The following is a 19,582-nucleotide window of genomic DNA, read 5'->3' as shown; positions in this document are numbered from 1 at the left end:
CTGAAAGGGCCTCCTCCTGTTCCTGTGTAACAGGCTCGAGGGGCTGAATGGGCCTCCTCCTGTTCCTGAGTAACAGGCTCGAGGGGCTGAATGGGCCTCCTCCTGTTCCTGTGCAACAGGCTCGAGAGGCTGAATGGGCCTCCTCCTGTTCCTGTGTAACAGGCTCGAGGGGCTGAATGGGCCTCCTCCTGTTCCTGTGTAACAGGCTCGAGAGGCTGAATGGGCCTCCTCCTGTTCCTGTGTAACAGGCTCGAGAGGCTGAATGGGCCTCCTCCTGTTCCTGTGTAACAGGCTCGAGGGGCTGAATGGGCCTCCTCCTGTTCCTGTGTAACAGGCTCGAGAGGCTGAATTGGCCTCCTCTTGTTCCTGTGTAACAGGCTCGAGGGGCTGAATGGGCCTCCTCCTGTTCCTGTGTAACAGGCTCGAGGGGCTGAATGGGCCTCCTCCTGTTCCTCTGTAACAGGCTCGAGGGGCTGAATGGGCCTCCTCCTGTTCCTGTGTAACAGGCTCGAGGGGCTGAATGGGCCTCCTCCTGTTCCTGTGTAACAGGCTCGAGGGGCTGAATGGGCCTCCTCCTGTTCCTGTGTAACAGGCTCGAGGGGCTGAATGGGCCTCCTCCTGTTCCCGTGTAACAGGCTCAAGAGGCTGAATGGGCCTCCTCCTGTTCCTGTGCAACAGGCTCGAGAGGCTGAATGGGCCTCCTCCTGTTCCTGTGCAACAGGCTCGAGGGGCTGAATGGGCCTCCTCCTGTTCCTGTGTAACAGGCTCGAGAGGCTGAATGGGCCTCCTCCTGTTCCTGTGTAACAGGCTCGAGGGGCAAAATGGGCCTCCTCCTGTTCCTGTGTAACAGGCTCGAGGGGCTGAATGGGCCTCCTCCTGTTCCTGTGTAACAGGCTCGAGCGGCTGAATGGGCCTCCTCCTGTTCCTGTGTAACAGGCTCGAGGGGCTGAATGGGCCTCCTCCTGTTCCTATGTAACAGGCTCGAGGGGCTGAATGAGCCTCCTCCTGTTCCTGAGTAACAGGCTCGAGAGGATGAATGGGCCTCCTCCTGTTCCTGTGTAACAGGCTCGAGGGGCTGAATGGGCCTCCTCCTGTTCCTGTGTAACAGGCTCGAGGGGCTGAATGGGCCTCCTCCTGTTCCTGTGTAACAGGCTCGAGAGGCTGAATGGGCCACCTCCTGTTCCTGTGTAACAGGCACGAGGGGCTGAATGGGTCTCCTCCTGTTCCTGTGTAACAGGCTCGAGGGGCTGAATGGGCCTCCTCCTGTTCCTGAGTAACAGGCTCGAGGGGCTGAATGGGCCTCCTCCTGTTCCTGTGTAACAGGCTCGAGGGGCTGAATGGGCCTCCTCCTGTTCCTGTGTAACAGGCTCGAAGGGCTGAATGGGCCTCCTCCTGTTCCTATGTAACAGGCTCCAGGGGCTGAATGGGCCTCCTCCTGTTCCTGAGTAACAGGCTCGAGGGGCTGAATGGGCCTCCTCCTGTTCCTGTGTAACAGGCTCGAGGGGCTGAATGGGCCCCCTCCTGTTCCTGTGTAACAGGCTCGAGGGGCTGAATGGGCCTCCTCCTGTTCCTGTGTAACAGGCTCGAGAGGCTGAATGGGCCAGCTCCTGTTCCTGTGTAACAGGCTCGAGGGGCTGAATGGGCCTCCTCCTGTTCCTGTGTAACAGGCTCGAGGGGCTGAATGGGCCTCCTCCTGTTCCTGTGTAACAGGCACGAGGGGCTGAATGGGCCTCCTCCTGTTCCTGAGTAACAGGCTCGAGGGGCTGAATGGGCCTCCTCCTGTTCCTGTGTAACAGGCTCGAGAGGCTGAATGGGCCTCCTCCTGTTCCTGTGTAACAGGCTCGAGGGGCTGAATGGGCCTCCTCCTGTTCCTGTGTAACAGGCTCGAGAGGCTGAATGGGCCTCCACCTGTTCCTGTTTAACAGGCTCGAGAGGCTGAATAGGCCTCCTCCTGTTCCTGTGTAACAGGCTCGAGGGGCTGAATGGGCCTCCTCCTGTTCCTGTGTAACAGGCTCGAGGGGCTGAATGGGCCTCCTCCTGTTCCTGTGTAACAGGCTCGAGAGGCTGAATTGGCCTCCTCCTGTTCCTGTGTAACAGGCTCGAGGCGCTGAATGGGCCTCCTCCTGTTCCTGTGTAACAGGCTCGAGGGGCTGAATGGGCCTCCTCCTGTTCCTGTGTAACAGGCTCGAGAGGCTGAATTGGCCTCCTCCTGTTCCTGTGTAACAGGCTCGAGGGGATGAATGGGCCTCCTCCTGTTCCTGTGTAACAGGCTCGAGGGGCTGAATGGGCCTTCTCCTGTTCCTGTGTAACAGGCTCGAAGGGCTGAATGGGCCTCCTCCTGTTCCTATGTTACAGGCTCGAGGGGCTGAATGGGCCTCCTCCTGTTCCTGTGTAACAGGCTCGAAGGGCTGAATGGGCCTCCTCCTGTTCCTATGTAACAGGCTCGAGGGGCTGAATGGGCCTTCTCCTGTTCCTGTGTAAAAGGCTCGAAGGGCTGAATGGGCCTCCTCCTGTTCCTGTGTAACAGGCTCGAGGGGCTGAATGGGCCTCCTCCTGTTCCTGTGTAACAGGCTCGAGGGGCTGAATGGGCCTCCTCCTGTTCCTGTGTAACAGGCTCGAGGGGCTGAATGGGCCTCCTCCTGTTCCTGTGTAACAGGCTCGAGAGGCTGAATGGGCCTCCTCCTGTTCCTGTGCAACAGGCTCGAGGGGCTGAATGGGCCTCCTCCTGTTCCTGTGTAACAGGCTCGAGAGGCTGAACGGGCCTCCTCCTGTTCCTGTGTAACAGGCTCGAGGGGCTGAATGGGCCTCCTCCTGTTCCTGTGTAACAGGCTCGAGGGGCTGAATGGGCCTCCTCCTGTTCCTGTGTAACAGGCTCAAGAGGCTGAATGGGACTCCTCCTGTTCCTGTGTAACAGGCTCGAGGGGCTGAACGGGCCTCCTCCTGTTCCTGTGTAAGAGGCTCGAGGGGCTAAATGGGCCTCCTCCGGTTCCTGTGTAACAGGCTCGAGGGGCTGAATGGGCCTCCTCCTCTTCCTGTGTAACAGGCTCGAGGGGCTGAATGGGCCTCCTCCTGTTCCTGTGTAACAGGCTCGAGGGGCTGAATGGGCCTCCTCCTGTTCCTGTGTAACAGGCTCGAGGGGCTGAATGGGCCTCCTCCTGTTCCTGTGTAACAGGCTCGAGGGGCTGAATGGGCCTCCTCCTGTTCCTGTGTAACAGGCTCGAGGGGCTGAATGGGCCTCCTCCTGTTCCTGTGTAACAGGCTCGAGGGGCTGAATGGGCCTCCTCCTGTTCCTGTGTAACAGGCTCGAGGGGCTGAATGGGCCTCCTCCTGTTCCTGTGTAACAGGCTCGAGGGGCTGAATGGGCCTCCTCCTGTTCCTGTGTAACAGGCCCGAGGGGCTGAATGGGCCTCCTCCTGTTCCTATCCATGTTGACATTCTTCTCTCTTATCCAGGCTGCCAAGTTTAACATCATCCCAACCATGATCAACATGGTAGCAGCGTTCACATCCATTGGGCTGGTGAGTCACATGCATCAGGTACCCGCGCTCTCTGACACGCTCGATAACCTCGCCCGCCAGCGAATTCAAGGAACAAGCAAACTGGAAATAAGATGCCTTCGGTCGAGAGATGGCTTGGGAACGAAGTAGAGATGTTGGGTGTTGATGACAAGGCTGGCATTTATTTACCATCCCTAACCTCCCTCTACACTGTCCCATCAAACACTCCCAGGGCAGGTACAGCACGGGTTAGATACAGAGTAAAGCTCCCTCTACACTGTCCCATCAAACACTCCCAGGGCAGGTACAGGGGGTTAGATACAGAGTAAAGCTCCCTCTACACTGTCCCATCAAACACTCCCAGGGCAGGTACAGCACGCAGTTAGATACAGAGTAAAGCTCCCTCTACACTGTCCCATCAAACACTCCCAGGGCAGGTGCAGTACGGGTTAGATACAGAGTAAAGCTCCCTCGACACTGTCCCATCAAACACTCCCAGGGCAGGGACAGCACGGGGTTAGATACAGAGTAAAGCTCTCTCTACACTGTCCCATCAAACACTCCCAGGGCAGGTACAGCACGGGGTTAGATACAGAGTAAAGCTCCCTCTACACTGTCCCATCAAACACTCCCAGGGCAGGTACAGCACGGGGTTAGATACAGAGTAAAGCTCCCTCTACACTGTCCCATCAAACACTCCCAGGGCAGGTACAGCACGGGGTTAGATACAGAGTAAAGCTCCCACTACACTGTCCCATCAAACACTCCCAGGGCAGCTACAGGGGGTTAGATACAGAGTAAAGCTCCCTCTACACTATCCCATCAAACACTCCCAGGGCAGGTACAGCACGGGTTAGATACAGAGTAAAGCTCCCTCTACACTGTCCCATCAAACACTCCCAGGGCAGGTGCAGTACGGGTTCGATACAGAGTAAAGCTCCCTCGACACTGTCCCATCAAACACTCCCAGGGCAGGTACAGGGGGTTAGATACAGAGTAAAGCTCCCTCTACACTGTCCCATCAAACACTCCCAGGGCAGGTACAGGGGGTTAGATACAGAGTAAAGCTCCCTCCACACTGTCCCCATCAAACACTCCCAGGGCAGGTACAGGGGGTTAGATACAGAGTAAAGCTCCCTCTACACTGTCCCATCAAACACTCTCAGGGCAGGTACAGCACGGGGTTAGATACAGAGTAAAGCTCCCTCTGCACTGTCCCATCAAACACTCCCAGGGCAGGTACAGCATGGGGTTAGATACAGAGTAAAGCTCCCTCTACACTGTCCCATCAAACACTCCCAGGGCAGGTACAGGGGGTTAGATACAGAGTAAAGCTCCCTCTACACTGTCCCCATCAAACACTCCCAGGACAGGTACAGGGGGTTAGATAAAGAGTAAAGCTCCCTCTACACTGTCCCATCAAACACTCCCAGGGCAGGTACAGGGGGTTAGATACAGAGTAAAGCTCCCTCTGCACTGTCCCATCAAATACTCCCAGGGCAGGTACAGCACGGGGTTAAATACAGAGTAAAGCTCCCTCTACACTGTCCCATCAAACACTCCCAGGAAAGGTACAGCACGGGGTTAGATACAGAGTAAAGCTCCCTCTACACTGTCCCATCAAACACTCCCAGGGCAGGTACAGCATGGGGTTAGATACAGAGTAAAGCTCCCTCTACACTGTCCCATCAAACACTCCCAGGGCAGGTACAGCACGGGGTTAGATACAGAGTAAAGCTCCCTTGAGATCGGCCGTTCCTTCATCGTCGCTGGGTCACAATCCCGGAACTCCCTCCCTAACAGCACAGTGACAGCACCTTCACCACACGGACTGCAGCGGTTCAAGAAGGTGGCTCACCTCCACCTGCTCAGGGGGCAATTAGGGATGGGCAATAAATGCCGGCCTTACCAGTGACGCCAACATCCTGTGAATGAATAAAAAAATAATGTTAGCACGCTCAGAGAATGTGTTGACATATAGGACTCGTACTGCATCATCTCACATATCAAAGGGACAACATGGAGGAGATCTTGGTCGAGCTGAGCATAGGGTAAACAGTCAAGGCAACACTCTTGCGACTGCCAAATGTAGTGCACAGTATGTGAGTCTTATCTCAAGGGAGCTTTGCTCTATCTAACCCAGTGCTGTACCTGTCCTGGGAGTGTTTGATGGGACAGTGTAGAGGGAGCTTTACTCTGTATCTAACCCCCTGTACCTGCCCTGGGAGTGTTTGATGGGACAATGTAGAAGGAGCTTTACTCTGTATCTAACCCCGTGCTGTACCTGCCCTGGGAGTGTTTGATGGGACAGTGTAGAGGGAGCTTTACTCTGTATCTAACCCCCTGTACCTGCCCTGGGATTGTTTGATGGGACAGTGTAGAGGGAGCTTTACTCTGTATCTAACCCCCTGTACCTGCCCTGGGAGTGTTTGATGGGACAGTGTAGAGGGAGCTTTACTCTATCTAACCCCCTGTACCTGCCCTGGGAGTGTTTGATGGGACAGTGTAGAGGGAGCTTTACTCTGTATCTAACACCCTGTACCTGCCCTGGGAGTGTTTGATGGGACAGTGTAGAGGGAGCTTTACTCTGTATCTAACCCCGTGCTGTACCTGCCCTGGGAGTGTTTGATGGGACAGTGTAGAGGGAGCTTTACTCTGTATCTAACCCCGTGCTGTACCTGCCCTGGGAGTGTTTGATGGGACAGTGTAGAGGGAGCTTTACTCTGTGTCTAACCCCCTGTCCCTGCCCTGGGAGTGTTTGATGGGACAGTGTAGAGGGAGCTTTACTCTGTATCTAACCCTGTGCTGTACCAGCCCTGGGAGTGTTTGATGGGACAGTGTAGAGGGAGCTTTACTCTATCTCTAACCCCGTGCTGTACCTGCCCTGGGAGTGTTTGATGGGATAGTGTAGAGGGAGCTTTACTCTGTATCTAACCCCGTGCTGTACCTGCCCTGGAAGTGTTTGATGGGACAGTGTAGAGGGAGCTTTACTCTGTATCTAACCCCGTGCAGCACCTGCCCTGGGAGTGTGTGATGGGACAGTGTAGAGGGAGCTTTACTCTGTATCTAACCCCGTGCAGCACCTGCCCTGGGAGTGTGTGATGGGACAGTGTAGAGGGAGCTTTACTCTGTATCTAACCCCGTGCTGTACCTGCCCTGGGAGTGTTTGATGGGACAGTGTAGAGGGAGCTTTACTCTGTATCTAACCCCCTGTACCTGCCCTGGGAGTGTTTGATGGGACAGTGTAGAGGGAGCTTTACTCTGTATCTAACCCCGTGCTGTACCTGCCCTGGGAGTGTTTGATGGGACAGTGTAGAGGGAGCTTTACTCTGTATCTAACCCCATGCTGTACCTGCCCTGGGAGTGTTTGATGGGACAGTGTAGAGGGAGCTTTACTCTGTATCTAACCCCCTGTACCTGCCCTGGGAGTGTTTGATGGGACAGTGTAGAGGGAGCTTTACTCTGTATCTAACCCCATGCTGTACCTGCCCTGGGAGTGTTTGATGGGACAGTGTAGAGGGAGCTTTACTCTGTATCTAACCCCGTGCTGTACCTGCCCTGGGAGTGTTTGATGGGACAGTGTAGAGGGAGCTTTACTCTGTATCTAACCCCGTGCTGTACCTGCCCTGGGAGTGTTTGATGGGACAGTGTAGAGGGAGCTTTACTCTGTATCTAACCCCGTGCTGTACCTGCCCTGGGATTGTTTGATGGGACAGTGTAGAGGGAGCTTTACTCTGTATCTAACCTCCTGTACCTGCCCTGGGAGTGTTTGATGGGGACAGTGTAGAGGGAGCTTTACTCTGTATCTAACCCCGTGCTGTACCTGCCCTGGGAGTGTTTGATGGGACAGTGTAGAGGGAGCTTTACTCTGTATCTAACCCCTGTACCTGCCCTGGGAGTGTTTGATGGGACAGTGTAGAGGGAGCTTTACTCTGTATCTAACCCCGTGCTGTACCTGCCCTGGGTGCGCTCGATGCTGACACTGGGTATAAAGTGGGTGGGGTAGGAGACACCCTCAGGATAATGTTCCTCACCCTGTCAAATAGTAACTGTGTCCATCTCTCTCTCCCTAGGGAGCTGTGGTCTGTGATTTGATATTATTGAACTTCCTCAACGGGGCTGAGAAATACAAGGCCAAAAAGTTTGAAGAGGTATGTAAAATAACGAGAGATTGGTTGATAGAGCGATAGATAGGTGGATATGTAACCCTCGTAGGTAGCTCCCCGAAGTCGAGGATTGCTTGCTTCCAGACAAGTATGAGTTCTCAGGTGACGGATGACACCAATTTGGGACCCACAGTCTCTGTCGCAGGTGGGGCAGATGTTGTTTGGAGGGACGGGTGGTTGGGCTCATGTCTGTAACGCACTTATGAATGACTCCACGAGGCAATGTGTTGTACTCAAACTGTCATGACCTTGGACCTTTATTCGTAACTCCAGAGCGAGGCACGAGCACGGTGGGCAGCCTTTTATACTGGGCCCTTGCACACCTCAGGTCTCCCACCGCAGTGCCCTCTGGTGGCCAGCCTCTGCCACAGCGGCAGGAAACCCCCGTCTCCACCAGTTACACCCTCTAGTGGTGCCAGCATAGTATATATACACAGTGTAAACCTGATTGATAAGTACATCGGGTAACAACTCTCCATCTTGTGCAGTGACGACACAGAGAGTCTGCATATGTGGTAGGTGGGGGTGCTTGGGCTGTCTTGCGCTCCTTCTGCTGTTTGCGATTGGCTTCTGTGTGCTCCCGGCGAAGAGACCCAAAGTGTTCGGCGTCTTCCCGGATTGCCAGGTGTCGGTGGGGATGTTGCACTTTATCAGGGAGGCTTTGAGGGTGGTCCCTTGTAAAGTTTCCTCTGCCCACCTTTGACTCGCTTGCCGTGTCGGAGTTCCGAGTAGAGAGCTTGCTTTGGGGAGTCCCGTGTCGGGCATGCGGACAATGTGGCCCGCCCAGCGGAGCTGGTCGAGTGTGGTCAGTGCTTCGATGCTGGGGACGTTGGTGTGTCTAGCTTATGGTCTACAGGGCTGTAGTGGTACCCGCCCTCCTGTATGGCTCAGAGACATGGACCATGTACAGCAGACACCTCAAGTCGCTGGAGAAATAACCACCAACGATGTCTCCGCAAGATCCTGCAAATCCCCCGGGAGGACAGACACACCAACGTTAGCGTCCTAGACCAGGCCCAACATCCCCAGCATCGAAGCACTGACCACACTCGACCAGCTCCGCTGGGCAGGGCCACATTGTCCGCACGGCCCCCAGACACGAGACTCCCCAAAGCAAGCGCTCTACTCGGAACTCCTTCACGGCAAGCGAGCCTCAGGTGGGCAGAGGAAACGTTTCAAGGGACCACCCTCAAAGCCTCCCTGATAAAGTGCAACATCCCCACCAACACCTGGGAGTCCCTGGCCAAAGACCAGTCCGCCCGGAGTGGAGGAAGTGCATCCGGGAAGGCGCTGAGCATCTCGAGTCTCGTCGCCGAGAGCGTGCAGAGACCAAGCGCAGGCAGCGGAAGGAGCGTGCGGCAAACCAGTCCCACCCTCCCCTTCCCTCAACGTCTATCTGTCCCACCCTCCCCTTCCCTCAACGTCTGTCTGTCCCACCTGTGACAGGGACTGTGGTTCTCATATTGGACTGTTCAGTCACCTGAGAACTTATTTTTAGAGTGGAAGCAAGTCTTCCTCGATTCCGAGGGACTGCCTATGATGATGATGATATCCAGCCAATGGATTTGCAGGATCTTGCGGAGACAGCGTTGGTGGTATTTCTCCAGTGCTTTGAGATCCCTGCTGTAGTCCATGTCTCTGAAGCACGACAGAGAGGCAGAGTGCCTGCTGTAAGGAGCACCTCAAAGGTATTTTTAAATGATTGTCCTCAACTCCATCCCGCAGCATGCTTCCCGCCACCACCTCAGCATAACCCCAGCCCAACATGAGGTGGATATATAGGTGCAGAGATAACAACAACACGTTTTGGTTTCCATATTTACAAAAGGATATACTTGCTGTGGAGGCAGTTCAGAGAAGGTTGACTCGGTTGATTCCGGAGATGAGGGGGTTGACTTATGAGGGAAGGTTGAGGAGGTTGGGCCTCTACGCATTGGAACTCAGAAGAATGAGAGGTGATCTTATCGAAACGTATAAGATTATGAGAGGGCTCGACAAGGTGGATGCAGAGAGGATGATTCCACTGATGGGGGAAACTAGAACTCAGGGGGCATAGAAACATAGAAAATAGGTGCAGGAGTAGGCCATTCGGCCCTTCGAGCCTGCACCACCATTCAATATGATCATGGCTGATCATGCAACTTCAGTACCCCACTCCTGCTTTCTCTCCATACCCCCTGATCCCTTTAGCCGTAAGGGCCGCCCATTTAAAACAGAGATGAGGAGAAATCTGTGGAATTCTCTGCCTCAGAAGCTGTGGAAGCCAGGACATTGAATAAATTTAAGACGGAAATAGACAGTTTCTTAAACGATAAGGGGATAAGGGGATAAGGGGATAAGGGGAGCGGGCGGGGAAGTGGAGCTGAGTCCATGATCGGATCAGCCATGATCGTATTGAATGGTGGAGCAGGCTCGAGGGGCCTTATGGCCGACTCCTGCTCCTATTTCTTATGTTCTTATGTAAGCACGGACCAGAAATCCCGGTTTCTGCTTCCCGCGGGCGTTCAAATGGATTTTTAGAAAAAAATATGCACACCGATCTGTTCCTGCTGCGCCCCACGCGAAATCCCGGGCCCGAGGCCTACACTTACTGCGCGTCGTAACGGCGGGATGTGGGCGGAGCAGGAGCTAGAGTCACATGTCTCTGGGCAGCCAATCAGGTAAAGTATGTTCTCACTCATAGTCAAGGGAACTCTGTAAGTTGGAACGATGGCTGGACTGACATATGAGGAGAGACTGGATCGACTAGGCTTATATTCACTGGAGTTTAGAAGGATGAGAGGGGATCTCATTGAAACATATAAAATTCTGTCGGGACGGGACAGGTTAGACGCAGGAAGAATGTTCCCGATGTTGGGGAAGTCCAGAACCAGGGGGTCACACAGTCTAAGGACAAGGGGTCGGCCATTTAGGACCGAGATGAGGAGAAACTTCTTCACTCAGAGAGTGGTGAACCCGTGGAATTCTCTACCACAGAAAGTTGTTGAGGCCAATTCGTTGGATACATTCAAAAGAGAGTTAGATGTGGCCCTTACGGCTAAAGGGATCAGGGGGTATGGAGAGAAAGCAGGAAAGGGGTACTGAGGGAATGATCAGCCATGATCTTATTGAATGGTGGTGCAGGCTCGAAGGGCCGAATGGCCTACTCCTGCACCTATTTTCTATGTTTCTATGTAAACATTATTATGATTGAGATACCCTGCCAAACACTAATAATCAATAATAAAAGAGAGAAAAATTGCACAACATATTTTTATTAATTTAAATTAAAGTTATTTATGTATTTTTTTTAAGTATTCTTTTCTGATTTTTTTTTTTAAAAGTTTTTTTAATTATGGTTTAAAATAAATTTACCATAGTGGGGAGGGTTTTTAATAATAACATGTGTTTTTAAAATTTTATTTTACAATGTTTTTTGTGTGTTTTAAAACTCTTACGCCTGTAACAGTGGGCTATGCGTTTGCTTTTTATCAGGCGCAAGAGTTTTCAGGACATTTGCCGGGCAAGATAAGAACATAAGAAATAGGAGCAGGAGTAGGCTACATGGCCCCTCGAGCCTGCTCCGAAATTTAATACTGTCATGTATTCAACTGTCATTGTATCACCCATGTATAAGCTGACCGAAGTTGTACACCGCGAGAACACTGACCACTAGGTGGTGAACTTGTGGGAGACACTCCTAACCTGGACTTTCAGGTATAAAAGTTGAAGCTCCAGCCACTTCCATCACTTCAGTGCTGGCTAATAAAGGTAACTGGTCACAGAGTGACCTTCTCTCAAGTATGGGCCTCGTGTGCATTTATACGGTATAGTAAGGACATATTAAATACGATCATGGCTGATCCGATCATGGACTCAGCTCCCCTTCCCTGCCCGCTCCCCATAACCCTTGACTCCCGTATCGGTTAAGAAACTGTCTATCTCTGTCTTAAGTTCATTCAATGTCCCGGCTTCCACAGCTCTCTAAGGCAGCGAATTCCACAGATTTACAACCCTTTGAGAGAAGACATTCCAGCTCATCTCAGTTCTCAATGGGTGGCCCCTTATTCTAAGATCATGCCCCCTAGTTCTAGTCTCCCCCATCAGTGGAAACTTCCTCTCTGCATCCACCTTGTCAAGCCCCCTCATAATCTTAGACGTTTCTATAAGATCACCTCTCATTCTTCTGAACTCCAATGAGTAGAGGCCCAACCTCCTCAAACTTTCCTCATAAGTCAAACCCCTCATCCCCGGAATCAACCGAGTGAACCTTCTCTGAACTGCCTCCACAGCAAGTATATCCTTTCGTAAATATGGAAACCAAAACTGCACGCAGTACTCCAGGTGTGGCCTCACCAATATCCTGTACAACTGTAGCAAGACTTCCCTGCTTTTATACTCCATCCTCTTTGCAATAAAGGCCAAGATACCATTGGCCTTCCTGATCACTTGCTGTACCTGCATACTAACCTTTTGTGTTTCATGCACAAGTACCCCCAGGTCCCGCTGTACTGCAGCACTTTGCAATCTTTCTCCATTTAAATAATAAATTGCTCTTTGATTTTTTTTTCTGCCAAAGTGCATGACCTCACACTTTCCACATTATACTCCATCTGCCAAATTCTTGCCCACTCACTTAGCCTGTCTATGTCCTTTTGCAGCCTCTTTGGGTAAATACTGTAATCTTGCCCGTGCAAGTGTCCTCACTCCCGAGATACAGAGGGTCTGTTCAGCCAGAAACCTGACAGATCGGAAAAGCATACACATTGTGCACTGAAAACCGGCTATTCCGATGCCTTCCCAGGTCCATACACACTCCGGGGATTTCCCAGACATTGACATATTTATATAGGGCCTTTACTGTAATAAATGACGCCTAATTATAAGGAGATATTAGCGCAAGTGGCCAAAAACATGGTCAAAAAGATAGGTCTTAAAGAAAGAGAGGGAGAGAGGCGGAGAGGTTTAGGGAGGGAGTTCCAGAGCTTGGGGCCCAGGCAACAGAAGGCACGGCCACCGATAGTGGAGCGATTATAATCAGGGATGCTCAAGAGGGCAGAATTAGAGGAATGCAGGCATCTCGGGGGGGGGTTGTAGGGCTGGAGGAGATTACAGAGATAGGGAGGGGTGTAGGGGCTGGAGGAAGTTACAGAGATAGGGAGGTGGCAAGGGGCTGGAGGAGGTTACAGAGATAGGGAGGGGTGTAGGGCTGGAGGAGGTTACATAGATAGGGAGGAGTGTAGGGGCTGGAGGATGTTACAGAGATAGGGAGGGGTGTAGGGGCTGGAGGAGGTTACAGAGATAGGGAGGGTTGTAGGGGCTGGAGGGGTTACAGAGATAGGGAGGGGTGTCGGGGCTGGAGGAGGTTACAGCGATGGGGAGGGGTGTAGGGCTGGAGGAGGTTACAGAGATAGGGAGGGGTGTAGGGGGCTGGAGGAGGTTACAGAGATAGGGAGGGTTGTAGGGGCTGGAGGAGGTTACAGAGATAGGGAGGGGTGTAGGGCTGGAGGAGGTTACAGAGATAGGGAGGAGTGCAGGGCTGGAGGAGGTTACAGAGATAGTGAGGGGTTGTCGGGGCTGGAGGAGGTTACAGAGATAGGGAGGGGTGTAGGGGCTGGAGGAGGTTACAGAGATCGGGAGAGGTGCAGGGGGCTGGAGGAGGTTACAGAGATAGGGAGAGGTGCAGGGGGCTGGAGGGGGTTACAGAGATAGGGAGGGTGTAGGGGGCTGGAGGTGGATACAGAGATAGGGAGAGGCGAGGAGGCCATGGAGTGATTTGTAAACAAGGATGGAGAATTTTGAAATCGAGGCGTTGCTTAACCAGGACCCAATGTCGGTCAGCGAGCACAGTTGGTGATGGGTGAGCGGGACTCGGTGCGAGTTAGGACACGGGACAGCGAGCACAGGGGGTGATGGGTGAGTGGGACTCGGTGAGAGTTAGGACACGGGGGCAGTGAGCACAGTGGGTGATGGGTGAGTGGGACTCGGTGCAAGTTAGGACACGGGGGCAGTGAGCACAGGGGGTGATGGGTGAGTGGGACTCGGTGCGATTAGGACACAGGGGCAGAGAGCACAGGGGGTGATGGGTGAGCGGGACTGGTTGCGAGTTAGGACACGGGGTCAGTGAGCACAGTTGGTGATGGGTGAGCGGGACTCGGTGCGAGGTAGGACACGGGACAGCGAGCACAGGGGGTGATGGGTGAGTGGGACTCGGTGCGAGTTAGGACACGGGGCAGCGAGCACAGGGGGTGATGGGTGAACGGGACTCGGTGCGAGTTAGGACACGGGGCAGCGAGCACAGGGGGTGATGGGTGAGTGGGACTCGGTGCGAGTTAGGACACGGGGCAGCGAGCACAGTGGGTGATGGGTGAGCGGGACTGGATGTGAGTTAGGACACGGGTCAGTGAGCACAGGGGGTGATGGGTGAGCGGGACTCGGTGAGAGTTAGGACACGGGGGCAGTGAGCACAGTGGGTGATGGGTGAGTGGGACTCGGTGCAAGTTAGGACACGGGGGCAGTGAGCACAGGGGGTGATGGGTGAGTGGGACTCGGTGTGAGTTAGGACACGGGGCAGTGAGCACAGCGGGTGATGGGTGAGCGGGACTCGGTGTGAGTTAGGACACGGGGGCAGAGAGCACAGGGGGTGATGGGTGAGCGGGACTGGGTGCGAGTTAGGACACGGTGTCAGTGAGCACAGTTGGTGATGATTGAGCGGGACTCGGTGCGAGTTAGGACACGGGACAGCGAGCACAGTGGGTGATGGGTGAGTGGGACTCGGTGCGAGTTAGGACACGGGGCAGCGAGCACAGGGGGTGATGGGTGAACGGGACTCGGTGCGAGTTAGGACACGGGGCAGCGAGCACAGGGGGTGATGGGTGAGTGGGACTCGGTGCGAGTTAGGACACGGGGCAGCGAGCACAGGGGGTGATGGGTGAGTGGGACTGGGTGTGAGTTAGGACACGGGGCAGCGAGCACAGTGGGTGATGGGTGAGCAGGACTGAATGTGAGTTAGGACACGGGGCAGTGAGCACAGGGGGTGATGGGTGAGTGGGACTCGGTGCGAGTTAGGACACGGGACAGTGAGCACAGGGGGTGATGGGTGAGCGGGATTGGGTGTGAGTTAGGACATGGGAGCAGCCGAGTTTTGGATCACCTCTAGTTTACGTCGGGTAGAATGTGGGAGGCCGGCCAGGAGTGCGTTGGAATAGTCAAGTCTGGAGGTAACAAAGACAGGGATGAGGGTTTCAGCAGCGGATGAGCTGAGGCAGGGGGCGGAGACGGGCGATGTTACGGAGGGGGAAATAAGTGGAAAAGACAGGCAAATAATCCCACGGCGAATTAGATCAACTGTATTTTCAACTGAATTGAGGAGTGAGTGGTTTCGATAATGAGAGACTGATCTACACTCAGGGGGTAAATTAAATATCTTCCCAAACTCTCTCTCTCCCATTCTCTCTCTCTCTCTGTATCTCTCTGTCTCTGACTCTCTCTGTCATTCTCTCTCTCTGTCTCTCTCTCTATCTCTATCCCTCTCTGTATCTCTCTCTCTCTGTCTGTCTGTCTCTCTTTGTATCTCTCTCTCTCTCTCTCTCTGTCTCTCTCTCTCTGACTCTCTATCTATCTCCCTCTGTCTCTCTCTCTTTCTCTCTCTTTCTGACTCTCTGTCTCCCTCTCTCTCTCTGACTCTCTCTCTCTCTCCCTCGCTCTCTCTCTCTATGTCCCTCTGTCTCTCTCTCTCTCTTTCTCTCTCGCTGTCTCCCTCTCACTGTCTCTCTCTCTATCTATCTCTATCTCTCTCCATCTCTGCCTCTCTCCCTCTCTGTTCCTCTTCCTCTCTATCGCTCTACCTCTCTATCTCTATCTCCCTCTCTGTGTCTCCCTCTCTGTCTCTCTCCCTCTCTATCTCTCCCTCTCTATCTCTATCAGTCTGTCTGTCTCTCTCTCTGTCTCTCTGTCTCTCTCTCTCTGTCTCTCTCTCTCTGTCTGTCTGTCTCTCTCTCTCTGTCTCTCTGTCTCTCTCTCTCTGTCTCTCTGTCTCTCTCTCTCTCTCTGTCTCTCTGCCTCTCTCTCTCTGTCTCTCTCTCTCTGTCTCTCTCTCTCTGTCTGTCTCTCTCTCTGTCTATCTGTCTCTCTCTCTCTGTCTATTTCTCTCACAGTTCTTCTGTCGCTGTCTTCCTCTGTCTCCCAGTCTGTCTCCGTCTCAGTCACTCTTTCTCTCTCTGTCTCTCTCTCTCTCTCTCTGTCCGTCTCCCTTTCTCTCTCTGCCCCCACTCCAAAGACCTGGGCCCCATAACGTCAGGCCGACACTCCAGTGCAGTACTGAGGGAACGCCGCACTGTCGGAGGAACAGTACTGAGGGAGCCCCGCACTGTCGGAGGGGCAGTACTGAGGGAGCCCCGCACTGTCGGAGGGACAGTACTGAGGGAGTGCCGCACTGTCGGAGAGACAGTACTGAGGGAGCGCCGCACTGTCGGAGGGGCAGTACTGAGGGAGCGCTGCACTGTCGGAGGGGCAGTACTGAGGAAGCGCCGCACTGTCGGAGAGGCAGTACTGAGGGAGCGCCGCACTGTCGGAGGGGCAGTACTGAGGGAGTGCCGCACTGTCGGAGAGGCAGTACTGAGGGAGCGCTGCACTGTCAGAGGGGCAGTACTGAGGGAGCGCCGCACTGTCGGAGGGGCAGTACTGAGGGAGCGCCGCACTGTTGGAGGGGCAGTACTGAGGGAGCGCTGCACTGTCAGAGGGGCAGTACTGAGGGAGTGCCGCATTGTCGGAGGGGCAGTACTGAGGGAGCGCTGCACTGTCAGAGGGGCAGTACTGAGGGAGCGCCGCACTGTCGGAGAGGCAGTACTGAGGGAGCGCTGCACTGTCTGAGGGGCAGTACTGAGGGAGTGCCGCACTGTTGGAGGTGCCGTCTTTTGGGATGAGACCAAAGCCCCCCTCTGCCCTCTCAGGTGGACGTACAGGATCGCACGGGCCACGATTGGAAGAAGAGCAGCGGGGAAGCGGGAGTTCTCCTGGGTGTCCTGGGGCCAATATTTATCCCTCAGTCAACATCACTGAAAAACAAGTGGCTTGGTCATTATCACATTGCTGTGTGTGGGAGCTTGCTGTGCGCAAGTTGGCTACTGCGTTTCCCACGTTACAACGGTGACTCATCATCATCATCATCATCATCATCATAGGCAGTCCCTCGGAATCGAGGAAGATTTGCTTCCACTCCCAAAGTGAGTTCTCTGGTGGCTGAACAGTCCAATACGAGAGCCACAGACCCTGGAATATTGTGTGCAGTTTTGGTCTCCTAATCTGAGGAAGGACGTTCTTGCTATTGAGGGAGTGCAGCGAAGGTTCACCAGACTGATTCCCGGGATGGCGGGACTGACATATGAGGAGAGATTGGATCGACTGGGCCTTTATACACTGGAGTTTAGAAGAATGAGAGGGGATCTCATAGAAACGTATACAATTCTGAGGGGTTTAGACAGGTTAGATGCAGGAAGAATGTTCCCAATGTTGGGGAAGTCCAGAACCAGGGGTCACAGTCTAAGGATAAGGGGTAGGCCATTTCGGACCGAGATGAGGAGAAACTTCTTCACTCAGAGAATTGTGAACCTGTGGAATTCTCTACCACAGAAAGTTGTGGAGGCCAGTTCGTTAGATATATTCAAAAGAGAGTTAGATGTGGCCCTTGTGGCTAAAGGGATCAGGGGGTGTGGAGAGAAAGCAGGAATGGGGTACTGAAGTTGCGTGATCAGCCATGATCATATTGAATGGCGGTGCAGGCTCGAAGGGCCGAATGGCCTACTCCTGCACCTATCTTCTATGTTTCTATGATTCTATGTCACAGGTACACTGCCTCGGAGAGCTGTGGAGGCTGGGTCATTGAATATATTTAAGGTGGAGTTTGACCAATTCTTAACCGTGAAGGAAATAAAGGGCTATGGGGAGCGGGCGGGGAAGTGGAGCTGAGTCCATGATCGGATCAGCCATGATCGTTTTCAATGGAGGAGCAGGCTCGAGGGGCTGTATGGCCTACTCCTGCTCCTATTTCTTAGCAGAGGGGTCAACAACCAGGGGGCACAGATTTAAAGTAATTGGAGGTTTAGAGGGGATTTGAGGGGAAATGTCTTCACCCAGAGGGTGGTGGGGGTCTGGGGTGGAACTCACGGCCTGAAAGGGTGGTAGAGGCAGAAACCCTCACCACATTTGGATGTGCACTTGAAGTGCCGTAACCTACAGGGCTACGGACCCAGAGCTGGAAAGTGGGATTAGGCTGGGTAGCTCTTGGTCAGCCGGCGGGGACACGATGGGCCAAAATGGCCTCCTCCCGTGCTGTAAATGTCTGTGATTCTCTCTCCCTCTCTCACTTCACGCACTCTCTCTCTCTCTCTCTCTCTCCCTCTCTCTCTCTCCCTCCCTCTGCAGGTGTTTGACAACTATGACAAGCAGTCCAAGTCCACCCTCTCCAGCATCGACCTGTACAAGAGCAAGCAGACCCTGGTCCTCAGCCCCGATCAGGCCTCTGGTCTGTCCAACAGCCCTTGCAACTAGGCCCAGGCCGACCTCCGACTCCCCTGGCCCTCCCCTCAGCAAGAAGAAGCCTTTCTGCGGTCAATCCAGGGGGACAGCTGAGAGCTGGGGTGGGGGAGGAGCGGAGAGAGGGGATCCTCCTGGAGATCCCTCCCGATGTGCCCTGGGACGTCTGCACGGAAGAGGGCGAGGCTCCCGGATACAGCACATCAAACCGCCTGTAATTATTAATCGTGCCCTCTCGACCTGTAACCCCTGCATGTACCCATTTAGAATCTGCGCTTGCATGCGTTATTGTATAAGAACATAAGAAATAGGAGCAGGAGCCGGCCATTCGGCCCCTCGAGCCTGCTCCGCCATTTAATACGATCATGGCTGATCCGATCATGGATCAGGTCCACTTTCCCGCCCGCTCCCCATAGCCCCTTATCCCCTTATCGGTTAAGAATCTGTTTTAAGTTTATTCAATGTCCCGGCTTCCACAGCTCTCTGAGGCAGCGAATTCCACAGATTTACAGAAGAAATTCCTCCTCATCTCAGTTTTAAATGGGCGGCCCCTTATTCTAAGACCATGCCCCCTAGTTCTAGTCTCCCCCCATCAGTGGAAACATCCTCTCTGCATCCCCCTCATAATCCGATACGTTTCGATAAGATCACCTCTCATTCTTCTGAATTGCAATGAGCAGAGGCCCAACCTCCTCAACTTTTCCTCATAAGTCAACCCCCTCATCCCCGGAATCAACCGAGTGAACCTTCTCTGAACCTCCTCCAAAAAGCAAGTGTATCCTTTCGTAAATACGGAAACCAAAACTGCACGCAGTACTCCAGGTGTGGCCTCACCAATACCCTGTATAACTGGAGCAAGACTTCCCTGCTTTTATACTCCATCCGCCTTTGCAACAAAGGCCAAGATACCATTGGCCCTTCCTGATCACTTGCTGTACCTCCATACTAACCTTTTGTGTTTCATGCACAAGTAACCCCCAGGTCCCGCTGTACTGCGGCACTTTGCAATCGTTCTCCGTTTAAATAATAACTTGCTCTTTGAGTTTTTTTTTGTGCCAAAGTGCAGATATATAACGATATAACCTACTCCCAGAACCCCTCAATGCTGGGAAGGGGCTGTGGCGACTCCATCAAGTTCCTTCTCTCTGGAAGGGCCACTGTGTGCAATGTGCAAGTCAGCAAGAATTGCCGGCAAGGATTAATCAGCATTTTCCAATTGGAGCTCTTATTCGGCGGAAGCTTTCAGACACGGAATTGGAGATGCACGTGGCCCCGGCCTGCTGACGGTTTTGTGGAGGGTCGTGGATGGGGCCCAGGAGAGGCGTGGGGCCCAGCGGGGGTGGGGGGGGGAACAGCACCAGCCCACACTGTGCGATACGTGCGCGCACTCGGTCCGTGCGCCAGAGC

At 53.7% G+C, this 19,582-nt stretch overlaps 1 protein-coding gene across 1 annotated transcript in view; it reads left to right on the top strand.

The window, feature by feature from the left end:
• p2rx3b (purinergic receptor P2X, ligand-gated ion channel, 3b) overlaps positions 1–18,190 on the top strand; it is a 161,668-nt gene extending 143,478 nt beyond the window's left edge. Inside the window, exons 10-12 of the mRNA XM_070871190.1 lie at positions 3,453–3,518; positions 7,571–7,648; positions 18,065–18,190. Coding sequence (XP_070727291.1) covers positions 3,453–3,518; positions 7,571–7,648; positions 18,065–18,190 — 270 coding nt within the window. The remainder of the gene's footprint in view (positions 1–3,452; positions 3,519–7,570; positions 7,649–18,064) is intronic.
• The last annotated feature ends 1,392 nt before the right edge of the window (positions 18,191–19,582 follow it).

Source organism: Pristiophorus japonicus, unplaced genomic scaffold (genome assembly GCF_044704955.1).
Source record: "Pristiophorus japonicus isolate sPriJap1 unplaced genomic scaffold, sPriJap1.hap1 HAP1_SCAFFOLD_223, whole genome shotgun sequence".
Classification (NCBI taxonomy): domain Eukaryota; kingdom Metazoa; phylum Chordata; class Chondrichthyes; family Pristiophoridae; genus Pristiophorus; species Pristiophorus japonicus.
Note: the sequence above shows the minus strand (reverse complement) of the source record. Positions and strands in the feature narration are given on the sequence as shown.